Here is a 14,946-nt window from a genome sequence, read left to right as displayed (position 1 = left end):
CATTTCAATGACATGATTTTCCAACCATAATTTCTCTATGGTGGCTCCTCCATTCGTTTAGTCACGTTCAAAAGTGACTCCTCTCTTAATATGTTTACAATATATCTCACCACTACCCGGTGATCATTTACTTATTGGTTTTCCCGCAATTCAATCTGTAAACTTCAATTTTATCAAACTTGAATGAGATTTCCATGACAACTAAAGCTGCGTTATTAACAAAATGTAATCCTTATAGATTCTATCAGATTAAACGGAACTTTTAAGGCGTATGATAAGTTATGTTTAATTTAATAGAATCTTATGGATTAAGTTATTCACATTTTGTTAATAACTTTGGTGTAAACCCAGCTTAATAATAAAACAATTTCAATAAAATGAAAACAACAATGATTAATGATTAGATTTTTTTCTATTTTACTTATTTTATGAAATATGAGTGAGATATGAGATAAAAACGAGAATTGTTAAATTCTTGATGAGAGTCATTTTTTTACTGGTTATCTATTATTTACTACCTGGCCCGGCGAACTTCGTACCGTCAAATAGTTTGATGCATCTCATGACAAACTTTAGCTGGATGCACACCTGAAGAGGCGCGATGCGGCATTTTATTTATATAGATAATTTTCCAACTGCAAAATAAATAATTTACTAAAAATCAATTAATTCTGAACACCGAAGACAGCACAATTTATTCGAAACAAAGCAATGTATTTAGAGCTTGTAAGTCTTTAACCTGAGTCCGCACTGCTGGATGGTTACACACAGAGCAGTCATTTTGTTTTCAGTCGGGGCGTTTAGAATAAAATACATGGGCGGTTATAGAGCAGCACACACTCTTGTCTACTATCGTCTACAAACAGCCGTCGGGCTGTTGTATGACGCAATGATTATAACAGCTGATTTTTTAGGGCAAGGAAAATATTGCTTTCCGATAAAAATTGAGGTACCCGAATTTCTAAATTTCTATACGTTTCAATGCCCCCTGAGACCAAAAAAGTGGTTTTTGGGTATTGGTCTGTATGTGTGTGTGTGTGTGTGTGTGTGTGTGTGTGTATGTGTGTGAGTGTATGTGCGTCTGTGTACACGATATCTCATCTCCCAATTAACGGAATGACTTGAAATTTGGAACTTAAGGTCCTTTCAATATAAGGATCCGACACGAACAATTTCGAACAGATGCAATTCAAGATGGCGGCTAAAATGGAGAAAATGTTGTCAAAAACAGGGTTTTTCGCGATTTTCTCGAAAATGGCTCCAACAATTTTGATTAAATTTATACCTGAAATAGTCATTGATAAGCTCTATGAACTACCACAAGTCCCATATCTGTAAAAATTTCAGGAGCTCCGCCCCATCTATGCAAAGTTTGATTTTATATTCCCAATTATCAGGCTTCAGAACTTCAGATACAATTTAAACAAAAAATTCTAAAATTTAAAATAAGCTCGAAATTTGAGAAAATGTGATTATCCAATTGCAAACTGTTGGCAACTGTTGATTCTATTACATGATTCACTATGAAGAGATAGCAGACCTCGTATGTCTCCAGCGTTATTGTCCTGTCACCAGCTGGCTCAGATCTTTGTTTATAAGTAGACTTGAAATGCGCGTGAACACTAGCGTCAGGTGATCAATTCTCATAACGGCAAAGAAAGTTGTGTGAGTGCCCACACCAGATTTTTATTTGTGTGTGGCCAGCTCACAAATAGGATTACATGTAAACTTTGAAGGACCGTAGGAAAGAGTCCTGAAGTCGGTTTATAAATTTGATAGGCCTTAAACCTGGTCCTGAACATAACTAACACAACTGAAAAAATAATCAAATTCGGTGCACACATAAAAAAGCTATTGAATGTCAAAATTTGATGCTCGATTTTCATTTATATAGATTTAGCGTATGGCAGATACACAACACAAATGAAACACTTGAGTCTCAAATACCTACATAATATATACTGTATACTTCCAATTTTTCTGAGATGTTGTACTGTGTTTGGTCAGGAGAACATAAATTTGCCTGACTGCCATTATTTGCTTGTCTATTCAGCGTTGACCAATCTGCACCATTTGGAGGCAAGCTAGCGTTACACATACTTTATTTATTTATTCGTGGACAAATCATATAAATATGATTAGGAAGGAACAACAGGCTTGGCCCAAATCTATTCCATTCCCAAATTTTGATAAATTAATTAAATGTCCAAAAAATAGCAGATGTCCCTGAATATCTCCTCGTATTATTTTTTTAAGGTCAGAAATACTTTGTTATCAGTGTTTTATTTTGTAATTAATGTTTATTCATTCATTCTTTATTCATTTATACAATATTTACATTATAAAAATGATAGGGAGAGGAAAAATAAGGTAACATTGTGCTATTCCTCTCGCAAATTTATATAAAATATTCGTTAATATATATTTATTTCATAATTCATTGAGTTATTTCATAATTCATTAAGTTATTTCAATTAATATATTTATTTTTCAACTTTCAGGCTGGTTCAACAGGACAAGTCACGTATCCTTTGAAAGGATATCAGAAAGTAGCCATCATGAGGAATGTCGAGAAAATGTTAGTTGAAGTATTGCACGATCCCAAGGAAGTGGCTCCTCTACTTCGATCTCTCGTATTGGGGAGGTACACCGAGTAGAGTAGGCTGAACTCTGGCAGCCTACACTCCAATCTCATGAAACATCTTGGATGAGAATTATGCCAGTCAGCAAATATTAAACGATGTGCAGCCTGATCCTCTCTCTTCACTAGACTGATCTTTTATCCTTTTTTCAATTCTGCACTGCTTTTGGTAAGTTATTTATTCAATTCCAAATACAAATTACATTTTCATACAGTTCACTTACAGGCCAAGTCAGAACATCAAACAGAAAACAATAACCAAAGCAAAATATATGTTGATGTCAGTGTTTTGATGACAGTTCTTACAACTAGATGCTAGTTGATCTCTGATTTATTTTTTGAAGCCATTAGAAACAGAAGGGTGCGTACAGTGGGACAGTTATTACAAGACTTTTATAATATATTTTCAAGTTAATTGACAATTGTCGATATAGTAGACTTATGTATTGCTATTCATTATTAAAAATAAATAAGTAAATGAATGTATCAAAGTACAGTATTCAACCAAACCATTCCATACTACATCCTATGGCTTATTCCTATTATGTTTAAGAACATCCCTAGGATATCTAAGTACATCCTGCAGAATTTGCTATTCTATACTCTTGATAGAACCATAGAAATTACTGTAGTGTCTGTATAGTCTTGAACCCAGGACCCACCATAATGTGTCACGTTATTCTTTATATAAAATAACGATTAGCCTCCTGCTTGGCATCAGTCGGTAAAGCATGAGATTTAATATAATAGGGCGTGGTTTTCTAATAGTATTCAGTCTTAAAAATCTTGATAGGCCTAGATATGGGCTTCTCCAATAACTCTTGTAATTCAATAATAATAAATATATATATATAAATGATACTTATACTAGAGAGATGAGGAATATAAAATAAATTGCACACCATGAAAATTTTACACATATATTACATAAATTTTTACACAAAATCTACTACAATTATATAAATATATATAAATATTTTTGAATCGGCCTACAGTTGCCGCCTATTAACTGCCGTTTTACTATTGGTGCATGCAAATTTTATTAGGTATTCATGCGCCTGGTAACTCTTATTTCCTGAATACATTAAATTATTTTTATTTGGTTTTTTATTTATGCTCTTTGCATGCTAGTTAATATTATATATATTAATATTAATTCCATGCTAACTAATAATTAGCCACGTGGACGGGTGTTTTCTCACATTGCACACCGTCTGATTGCAATAAAGCTCTGCCAAGGGGTTTTGGTCAGATTCTACGTTCTTCGGTTTGATCGATCTCTAGGTCACCGATCTGTGAATACATCTATCTAACCTCAATCTTCAAATATTTTATAAATAATATATTTATGAGTAGTAAACTTTCTTCAAATCCTTTTTAAGTTCTTGTACCATTTAGCCAGAACAAGCTGATGCTATCTTATCTTGATTATTATCTGCTTGGCGATATTAGCCAATTACTTTATTTTTAGACCTATTATTATTTCTGTTAGGGCTTTTTATCTACCCAAATTTGATACCTTTACACACGCCCCTGGGTTTGAATTCAAAATATTTGAGAATCACAATGTTTTTAATGAAAACCCACCCTTCAAATACACTGATATACACTATACTTTATTTATAAATTATACTCTCCTACTTCTATCACATTTCGCAGTCATATTTGCTGCATCTCCTTTATACCTTTATCAAAAACAATAACAAATTCTCCTCCTCAACACACATAAAAATATCATAAATATAAACTTCTAAACGCACTCCTCCTGACACCATTTACAACACAGTAATTTTTGAATTCGCCGCTTGCAGGGCTGCCAACTTAACTACACACATTTCATAATTCTCATAAATGATTCCTTTTAGACAATAATTTCGATTCATAAACTTCTGGGCTTATATCTTATAGTATTTCTTAGGTCTTAATATAAATAATTTTCTATACATCAGGTACAATACTTTCTTTTGCTAATGGCTCTTTGGTTTTGGTAATTGGTATTCACTTTAAATCTTTTCAGGTAACAAACGTGGCATAATTAAAAGTAATAAATATAAAAACATATAAATAAATATCGACATTAATAAATATAATAAATAACAATAATAAATAACTCTTTGGGTACAGTAATTCTTTTTATAAACATATGTTCAACAGATATTACATTCATTTGATTTGGGCGGCTTTGGTCAGCTGTTCGCTGTTCTACAATTCATAGTGTTTCATGTTACATCAGAATTTGCTATCGACTTTCATAACTAACCTAACTGCTCGATTTTTTCTCTTAAAAAGGTAATTAACAAATTTTAATTTTATTATCCCCGCTTGTGTCCTTTTTTATCTGATGTATATAATTTAATTACATATTTAAAAATTGTTCTTTTCTTTATTACAGGCTTCTAACGGCTGGAAGGAGTTAAAACATTGGATTGTTGCCACGAGGTCCTATACCAATTTTAAATTTATTAAGGAAGGTTAGTAATTGGCTTGATAGTGTTGTTTTCCTTTGACTTCTTATCATATTTATTTCAAATTCTGACGATATTTCATGTAGAATTGTTGTGATTTTTCCCGTATCTTTGGGCTTTCTTCTTGTAGCTATACTGTAGGCTGGTTGGGTTATCTGCTATCCATTTGTTGATTGTTGAGGCTGTCCTATTATTAATTTATCTTCATGAATATAAAACCCCGGTATCTGGTGTATTCCTTTAAATAATTCCAAGCTTCATTTATGATAATTCCTTTTAATCCATTCTTTTTCCAATCAATCTGTACTCTTAACTCATCCTTCCTTTCATTATTTTCATCTAGTATTCTTAATTTCGGCTCATTATAACTCATTAGGTTTGTAACAATAAACATTCTTATAATATTAAATTTCCAATCATCAATAATAGATCCATTTAACAACAACAATACAATATTTTTCGTCCTATCCACAACACAGTCTTTTATTAATATCACAGCCATTATTACAAACATTAAACACCATATCCAAACATTTATCATCATTTTAACAATATAATCACTCAACATATAGCCAGGTATTTTCACTTTCTTAATATTATTTTTTATTGCTTCCATTCTTCTCAAACACCGTTTATCCTTAATTAACCTCAATAAGTAGTCCACTTTATAATTATCCTCCACGCATGAATCCATAGTAGTTTTGTTACCAGTTCCATTTTTGTTCCAATTATCTGATTCCTTTTTTCGGTCACATTGCTGATTTGCCCTCTTGAAGCGAATGTGCCGCGGATGCATGACGTCGGTCTCCTGGGTTCGGTCCGGTGTCTTCTTCGGGCGTTTGAACCGTGCATGCGGCCTCCATCGGCGCGCGCGGTTCCTCCTTCGCTTTCTACGCCTCCGGGCCTTGCGATGCATGTTCCTCTTTCTATCCTGTATGCTGTCCTCCCTGGTGTCGTCCTCTGTCTGCTTCGGTGGTGTCCATTGGTGCGGATGCATGGATTCTGTGCGCGGGTGCATGGTGGCGGTCTCCTCCTGGCAACTGGTTATTTTTGGCAGTGGTGGGATTTCAGCATTATTATAGTGTATCGGTTCTTGTTGTAGGGTCGTGGCCGGTAGTGATTCTTCGGGGGGGAACAGAATATTTAATAGAGGTTGATGCTTTCGGGGCGTTTTAATTGCATTGTTGGCGGCGGTTTTTGGTGGTAGGCTGTCTTGTATTGGCTTCTGTGTGTCTGGTGGTGGGTTATCCTGTGTTTCTTGTAACAAAGTCTCCGGTAAATCATTTATGAATGTGGTGTATGACGTTGAAATATCCTGCTTTTCTTGGTTTGTTTCATTTGAGCTTGTGCTTGTTATATTGGGGGTATCATATAGTCCTGGTTTATTAGCTGTAGTTTTCTGTATATCTGGTGGCGGGTCGTTGGGTGTTGGGTTCCGGGTTTTTTGTTGATTCAAACCTATTGCATGTGTTAGTGTATAGTTTGTACTTACTTGTTGAGGTGGTGGTTTATAATTTCTGTTGTAACTGTTTTGTGTATTATTATTATGTGAGTTTAATCGATCACGGCCATCATAGTGATTCCTACGATTGCTCTGCTGGGCATAGTGGTTGGTTGTACGATTTTGAAATTTTTCATTATTCCAATTACCATTTTGCCTGTGCTCATAGCGGCGTTCAAATTGGGGAGCAGATCGGTAGCGATCATATGATACCGGTTCATAATTTTGGCTGTTATGCGGATTAAATTTTGAATTATGCTGATTTGATGCGTATCTCTGGTCTGAGCGGTGGGTTGATATTGCCATTGCAGACTGTATGCCATATAAATGATTAATTAGCTGCTTGCAATCAGTAATGGGTTGTGTGGCGAGTGCCATTCTAACTTGATACGGTAGCTTCTTTAAAATAATGCTTGCTAACGCCGATTCATTAATGGGCTCGCTCAATTGAGAATTTTTAAACTGTATGGCAGTGACGAAAGTGGTACATGCACCGTCTAAGTTAGGGTTGAAATCGCATGATATGATGTCCGCTAGCACGTCCAACTGTTTACTTCTGCTCCAATACTGTTCCAGGAAGACAGCGACAAACTCATCCAATGATGTAAACTCATGGGCTCTACTCCGAAAAAACATCAGGGGTTCGCCAATCAATAAATTAGTCAAACGGAGACGCCAAAAATTCCAAGAGGTAGGTGCAAGAGTTTGTACTAATTTTATCTGATCAATGAATGGTTGAGGTTGCAAATGGCGATCAGTGTTATCAAATTTTCCTAGTCCTTGTAATATACTATGTACGTTGAGGTTGTCTGTTTGAATTCCTTGAGGTTGTTGTTGAATATGATTTTCCAATGCTATTATTTTTTCCTGTGTGATCTGCCATTGACTATTATGTGTAATTTTATTTGCGTTTATTTCTTGATTTAGTTGAGTCAGAGTGGATTTCTGAATTAGTAGAGTTCCATTTAAAGCTTTACAGGTTTCAGTGTTTTGATTGATGCTACCTTGCAGTTGGTTCATTTTTGTGGACATATTAATCTGTTTGTTTTGTATTTCTTAATATTGTTAATATTTTTGTCAACTGTAGTTGTTAAGTTTTGATTGGCAACGGTAATTTGTTTGTGGATTTCTTGGTGGCAATCGGCCTTAATGTTATTTGTTATATCCTGAATAGGTGTAGTGATTTGTGTATTTAAGTTGTCTATCCTTTCATTGAGTTCACATGTAACCGTATCTAACCTTCCGATAATCCTGCCGTAACTTTATCTTGACTTTCTTTTTGTAGGGTTATCATTGCTTTTAACTCTTCCCTATGACTCTCTACTTTAGTTTCAATATTATCCAACCGTTGTTCTACCGATTTTATAGCGCCTGTGGTCTCTTTCATGCCCTGTTCCACTGTCTGTTTATTTTCCTCTTTTACTGTAGCAATCTCCTTTTTAATTTCCTGCATCATACTATCCATTGTTTTTTGTAACATAATGTTGAAAGTGCTACTCGTTTGTTCCATTATTACCTTTTGAAGCGGATCTAGTTCTGTGGTTGAAAACATACTCTGTTTGCCCAGGTGTGACTCGGCCTCCGGCGATGCGGGTTCTGCAGACTGCTCCTCGCCCCCTTCAAAATTGATCTCTACTATCCGTTGATTCAATGGTGTGTCAGCGGCGTCGATTCGAGTGGAGGATAGAGGTTGCAGACCTGGTGGATCGAAAATTATCGACCCGACGCTTCCTGGTTCCCTTTCTCGTGGCGTATTGGCATCTACCGTGGTGGGGTTTGATGTGCTCGGAGTCGACAAAGTGGGATCTGTGCAACCGCCGTACATATATGAAACTTCAGAGTTTGCGGGAGTGTGATTCATTATGTCAAATATGATAAATGCTAATTAAACAGTGATAAAAATGATAAGCGAAAATGCTTAAAAAAGAGACACAACCGGGACTTACAGTGAACAGTGATGTGTAATGTGTTTGGATACTCTACAACCAGGTATTTATACTTAAGTTTTTTACAATGCTCTAGCGCCCTCAATGTTTTGTTGATTTATTCTTGGCTAGTTTACAGGCTGCGACTTATTTTCCAACCGGCTTAAACACCTAATATTTTTTGACTAGAAAGTAATAGCAGTTTAGGCTTATAAAATATAATCTCTCTCTATAAACATGTAATTTTTCACAGTACTAATAGTATAAAATTTTCTTTAAAACATATAATTACTCTCTATTTAAAGCTCTTGTTTCCCCAAAAAGTAATACAAATATTCCTTCGCCAGTTTTCCTCACAACTCGTATAAGTTATCTATAATTTTCACTATGGTTATTGACCTAATTTCAAGTAATTATTCAATGAGCTTGGCTCTCATCATCAGTCCCACGTTGGCACGACATGTATTTATGTCACGTTATTCTTTATATAAAATAACGATTAGCCTCCTGCTTGGCATCAGTCGGTAAAGCATGAGATTTAATATAATAGGGCGTGGTTTTCTAATAGTATTCAGTCTTAAAAAATCTTGATAGGCCTAGATATGGGCTTTTCCAATAACTCTTGTAATTCAATAATAATAAATATATATATATAAATGATACTTATACTAGAGAGATGAGGAATATAAAATAAATTGCACACCATGAAAATTTTACACATATATTACATAAATAATGCAAAGATCAGTCGAGGCAAAAAATATATATAGAGCGATAAAAAATATAATATAAAAATAGAACAATATTTGAAATCAATAAAAATATCACAGGCTAACTTTATATTCTAGATTTATGGCACGAATCATTACCATGTGCCTTTATCTTGAAATCATATGCATTCTTTGGCATGTAGCTGTGACATGTACTTGCTAATACTTGTCTGCTTGGATAATTCAATCATAAATATGTGCTCTAAGATCAGCTTGATAAATTAGCCACTAATAATCCAAATATATCTATATATTAAAATCTCTAGTATTTAGTAGATTTATTTGTATCGAATATATATTTTTATCTCAGGGTGCAAGATTCGGCACCTGACGGAATAGGTAGAGCCATTCATCTAGTGAATTAGAACTATGATAAATTATCGCAAATTGTATTGCAAAAATTTAATATTGTATGCATACGTTTGATAGCCTAGATTTCGTACTTCTTTGATTAAATAGAAATTTCTAAAATATTGATCTATATTTTTCTTTCAATTAAATACCTTTAATACTAATTTTTACTTGCGCAAGTATTAATCTTATTAATTTCTTAATTTATAATAACCCTTTCGGCGAGCTAGCTTTGATCATCAGATTATTTCGAAGCACTAGGGCGCCCATCACTAAATTCAAATTTAAATCACTCACGTGTCGAAAATCTTCTTGTAAGCCGCCGATGTCGATCCAACTCCATGCGGTCCGGGAATATGGTAGCCGGAATCGTCTCCTCCAGGGGTTTATAAATTTAATAAAAATGAAAAATGACTTCTGCTTCACAATAGCATCACGAAGTCTTTTAAGAAATTTAATAATTTACTTTAACTTTAATTTTTACAAAATTATTAATAAGGTACTTCGCTCTAAAATATTTGGGGTCCTCTTATGGTGGCATCTGGCTGGCGAGTCTGCTGGCGAGTTGGCTGGCGAGTTGGCTGGCGAGTTGGCTGGCGAGTTGGCTGGCGAGTGCTGGTTCTTCCTTCTCAAGTTTTACAGATCCTCTTTCCGACTTTCAAATTAGCATAAAATTTAAATATCTCAATCCTCCGCCATTAAATTCAAATAGATCTTACAAAGAATGCCAAAATATTGCTTAGATTATATGATTAATAATTTCTTTGCATTCGAGCCATATTGATAACATAGATTACACAAATTTTTACACAAAATCTACTACAATTATATAAATATATATAAATATTTTTGAATCGGCCTACAGTTGCCGCCCATTAACTGCCGTTTTACTATTGGTGCATGCAAATTTTATTAGGTATTCATGCGCCTGGTAACTCTTATTTCCTGAATACATTAAATTATTTTTATTTGGTTTTTTATTTATGCTCTTTGCATGCTAGTTAATATTATATATATTAATATTAATTCCATGCTAACTAATAATTAGCCACGTGGACGGGTGTTTTCTCACATTGCACACCGTCTGATTGCAATAAAGCTCTGCCAAGGGGTTTTGGTCAGATTCTACGTTCTTCGGTTTGATCGATCTCTAGGTCACCGATCTGTGAATACATCTATCTAACCTCAATCTTCAAATATTTTATAAATAATATATTTATGAGTAGTAAACTTTCTTCAAATCCTTTTTAAGTTCTTGTACCATTTAGCCAGAACAAGCTGATGCTATCTTATCTTGATTATTATCTGCTTGGCGATATTAGCCAATTACTTTATTTTTAGACCTATTATTATTTCTGTTAGGGCTTTTTATCTACCCAAATTTGATACCTTTACAAATGTCAATGTCAATTTTGAATACTCTACAATTTCAATGTGAATTTTAAATATTCTACTCGGTCCTGTATTAGGAATAGGTTTGAGATTCTAGATGAGCTTGACTCATAATATACATGTAAGCCTCATTCTATCCTGTTCATTGCACTCAAATGTGAACCAATCAAGTTTTCTATGTTGTTCAGAATGTGCTTCCACGATAAATGAAAATTCGCTTTGCTAAATGAAAACAGCGGGAGCCAGTGACTGACTGTGTGTGACTTTGACTTTAAGCAAATATGCTTTACAAATTGTGAGAGACGAAAATATCAAGAAATTACTGTGGGCAGTAGAGTCTTCAAACCGAAACACACTACCAAATCTTCAGTTTCAATTTCGAGGTTTTTGCTAGGACCTATGTCCTAGTTCCTAATTAGGAATAACCTATAACTGCAGATCGTGCGGTTATTCCGTACCATCTCGGTTTAGTCTAGGGCCACACGAGCGCACATAGTGCGTCCGTTGCAACTGTCTTTTTGCGGCCGTCGCCAATGACACCACACGAGCGTTGAGTGGTGCGTCAACGTCAGTTGGCTTTACGCAATTAAACCAGACGAAGCAATAACTTTTGCATTGCTTGACGTGCATTGTAGCATTTCTGCGCAGTTCAAAAATCACCGTCCGTTAAGACTTCCGTTACTTGGTACGCACGTACCTCGTGTGTTGTCACCAATTCACTTCTATGTATTTCTACAACGGACGTCAAAAAGTAAGTTGCAACGGACGCACTTTGTGCGCTCGTGTGGCCGTAGCCTTAAACGGAGATAAGTCAGCTGTTGGTTTAAACCCGGTATGAAAAACGTTATATCAAATGCGTCCATACCTACATGTAATTGTAGATTAGCGTTTAATGATAGACGTTTAATAAAACGTAGATGGTGCAGATGACCCTAAACAGGAAAGTGGCAGGCTAGTTATAATGTTTGTATTGCTTTCTATGTTACAGAAACACTGCTACTTTTACTCTCGACTGATTTAAGGTGCTAATGATGACTGATTTCGGAACTGAGAACGTTTTGTACATGAAAACTACGATTTATCAACGTTCATCCACGTGGATAAGAAACACTAAAAAATTAGCACATTATCTTTATTGTATTAATGTTAACGTTGGTGCAGAAAATTATTGTTATAATTGTTACAATAAGGCTGATTCAATGCATAGAAACTGGTTGGTATAACTCTCATCTTAGATTATTTCTTATGAAGTGAATTGTGATATGATAGTTTAAGAAAAATAAGTTAATTTACTTCTGCTAAGGAACTGTAATTAGTACTCTTCCCATAATTTCTGATTACATAATAATAAATGCATGACGAATCATGTTTAAAAATTTAATGAGACAGCAAACATCTTTCTTGGGTTGCATTCTGTCTCATTATTTTTCAATGATATTTGAAATTTTCCAAATAGCAATAGTTACACTCACTACTTTCAATTTAAAGCTTTTTGCAATTCATAAAGTTTGAAATTCAGTATTCTCCAAGACTTTCTTTAGTATAGGTGTTAGCGGCTATACTATTAATGAATGATTAGCCCAAACTAGCTCTAACATTAGAATTGTATCTATCTTGAAACTGTTTCTCAATCAGGGTATTTACTTGATATTTAAAAATTTCACTTGCTTTATTAGTGGAATCGAAACAGCAGTATTAATAAAATTAATATGTTTCTATTTATTGAATAATGTACTGTTCATGAAGCATGATAGTATTATATGATACTGTAATAAATATTTCCTTAGTAAATTTCTGTATAATTAACGTATTCATGAAAGTAAATGATTGAATGTGTCTACATTCTTTCTCATTACTTGCTGAAATCTTAGAATCTATACAAATCATTGAATCAGAGTACAAAATCAGTTGGTTTCATTACCCTCAACCTACTTCTTTGTTCCTGTATACATTGAATAACTTCATATTTATTGTAATATAGCTGTACATAAATAATAAGATTAGTGTGCAGTAAAATATTAGCTTTAATCGAAACAATTTTTCATGTTTCCTAGTTTGTATCACTTTTAATTGATTTATTCTGCAATTATAGAACTAAACTAGATTAAGACTATTAGTTCCTAGTTTTAATTTTGGTTACCATGTTTCTTGTGTAACGTGAAAAAGATATCTATGAAGTATTGATAGAACAGACAATTATTTTCTATTTCAATTGTGAAAAATAACGGATCTTATTAATATACAAACTTCAATCATTGAATTATACTGTTTCATTCTGATACTTCAGTGTTAAACATTTATAAGGATGAATATTCCAACTAGTAAGTAAACAATTTTTGAAGAGCAAAATTCTATAGGAAATCGAAATACAACTGATAATAATTATTATGAAGAAAAGTAAGATATTAGCAAATACTCGAATTATGGTTACGATTTTAGTTCACAAAAAAAACAAAAATGATTCATGTAAAAAGTATAAGATAATTTTACAAGTTTGAAATAAACATGAATAATATGCGAGATTATGCGAATACCATATTTAGAGATACTATGGTCAAGATTTCAAATTATATGAAGGCACGAAAGTTAAGTACGAGATAACCGTGGAAACCGGCTAAAATATTTGAAAAAAAGCATCTTATAGAGATATTGTCTATTCTTGAATTGTAGATTGCAGATCTATAGTATCAAAATATTTTCTCCACGTGACTATTAATTTATCATAGAGAAATAAACTAAAATTATCTTAAAAGTTATGTATTTGAATAAAAAATCAAACACATTTGAACTCAAAATAATAGCAGAATCTATATATTATATTAAAACTTCTATTTTAATTCCAAAATAAGATGTATATATTTCAAAGATTATTGTTGCTCGATCCATTCCTAGCTGCGATGTATTAATACACGGTTTTTATGTTTTTTACAACGACGTACTGTAAATTATTTAAGTAAATAAGCAATTTTGTTCACTTACTGACTACCAGTTCGTTTAAATTACTTATTTACTCGAATAGATTACTGCACGTCAGTGTAAGAAACATCAAAACCGTATTTATATTTTCTTGGAATACACCATACAAATTGTGGGCATAATAATTTCAATATTATTTGCTCTAAGAAGCTCCCACTGTATAACTAAACAGCACTCATGGGCGTGCATAATCCAGTATTTTATAACTAATAATCCAAAATATTGATTGGTGGGTGGTTCATCTATCATTATAAACTTTTGAACAGTCAACAAGTATTTCAATTGAAGCTCTATGTCACTTAATGTGGATTTAGAACTTGTTTATGCATTAAAGCTATTAAGTATATTGCTTTCATTAGATCTTTTGTTTTTCTTGCGCAATAGCACTTTAAAAGTCCTTTATTATTTTACTTGTTATAAATATTAACTATCTATAGTCTGAGGTCTGATCAATTAAAACATAATTTTCTTGTAGCTCGTTGCCAATGCTATTCATATTAAATTGTTGTGCTGTTGAAATTTCATATCTATTCTGTATGTCTTCAATAAAAATTATTGCATAATAATAGTACTTTTTCTTGAGAAAAAAATTGGTATCTCATCGATGTTCCTATGTATAATCTACAATAATTATCATAATTCATCAATTACGTATATTCTATTTTGTGTGCTTTGTATTCTAAAGCCGCATCCCCACTATGCTATTCGCTATGTGATCGGTATTGTTGTTTGACGTTCACATTCAAAGCATTTACTTCAGATAACTGCCAGTGCATCCACACTTGTCTGTTGGCTTTCTCGATAGGGGAGATGCGACTTTATCGTTCTATTCATCTAAGTTTTGATTAGTCATAGAGGTGTAATGTAAGTTATCTCTTTGACATTGAAATCTTTCAAATGAATTAAAATCGGATTATCAAATGTA

The 14,946-nt window shown here is 33.5% G+C and overlaps 1 protein-coding gene across 1 annotated transcript in view; it reads left to right on the top strand.

Annotated features, from left to right (window-relative positions):
* Positions 1 to 14,946, top strand: part of LOC111048055 (hypoxia-inducible factor 1-alpha inhibitor) — a 28,911-nt gene extending 13,965 nt beyond the window's left edge. The window contains exons 6-7 of the mRNA XM_039420454.1: positions 2,502 to 2,810; positions 12,034 to 14,946. Of these exons, the coding sequence (XP_039276388.1) occupies positions 2,502 to 2,657 (156 nt within the window). The 3' untranslated portion in view covers positions 2,658 to 2,810; positions 12,034 to 14,946. The remainder of the gene's footprint in view (positions 1 to 2,501; positions 2,811 to 12,033) is intronic.

The sequence above is a fragment of the Nilaparvata lugens genome, chromosome 2, assembly GCF_014356525.2.
Source record: "Nilaparvata lugens isolate BPH chromosome 2, ASM1435652v1, whole genome shotgun sequence".
NCBI classification, from domain to species: Eukaryota; Metazoa; Arthropoda; class Insecta; order Hemiptera; family Delphacidae; genus Nilaparvata; species Nilaparvata lugens.
The sequence above is the reverse complement of the archived record's forward strand: the minus strand, read 5'-3'. Positions and strand labels throughout refer to the sequence as shown.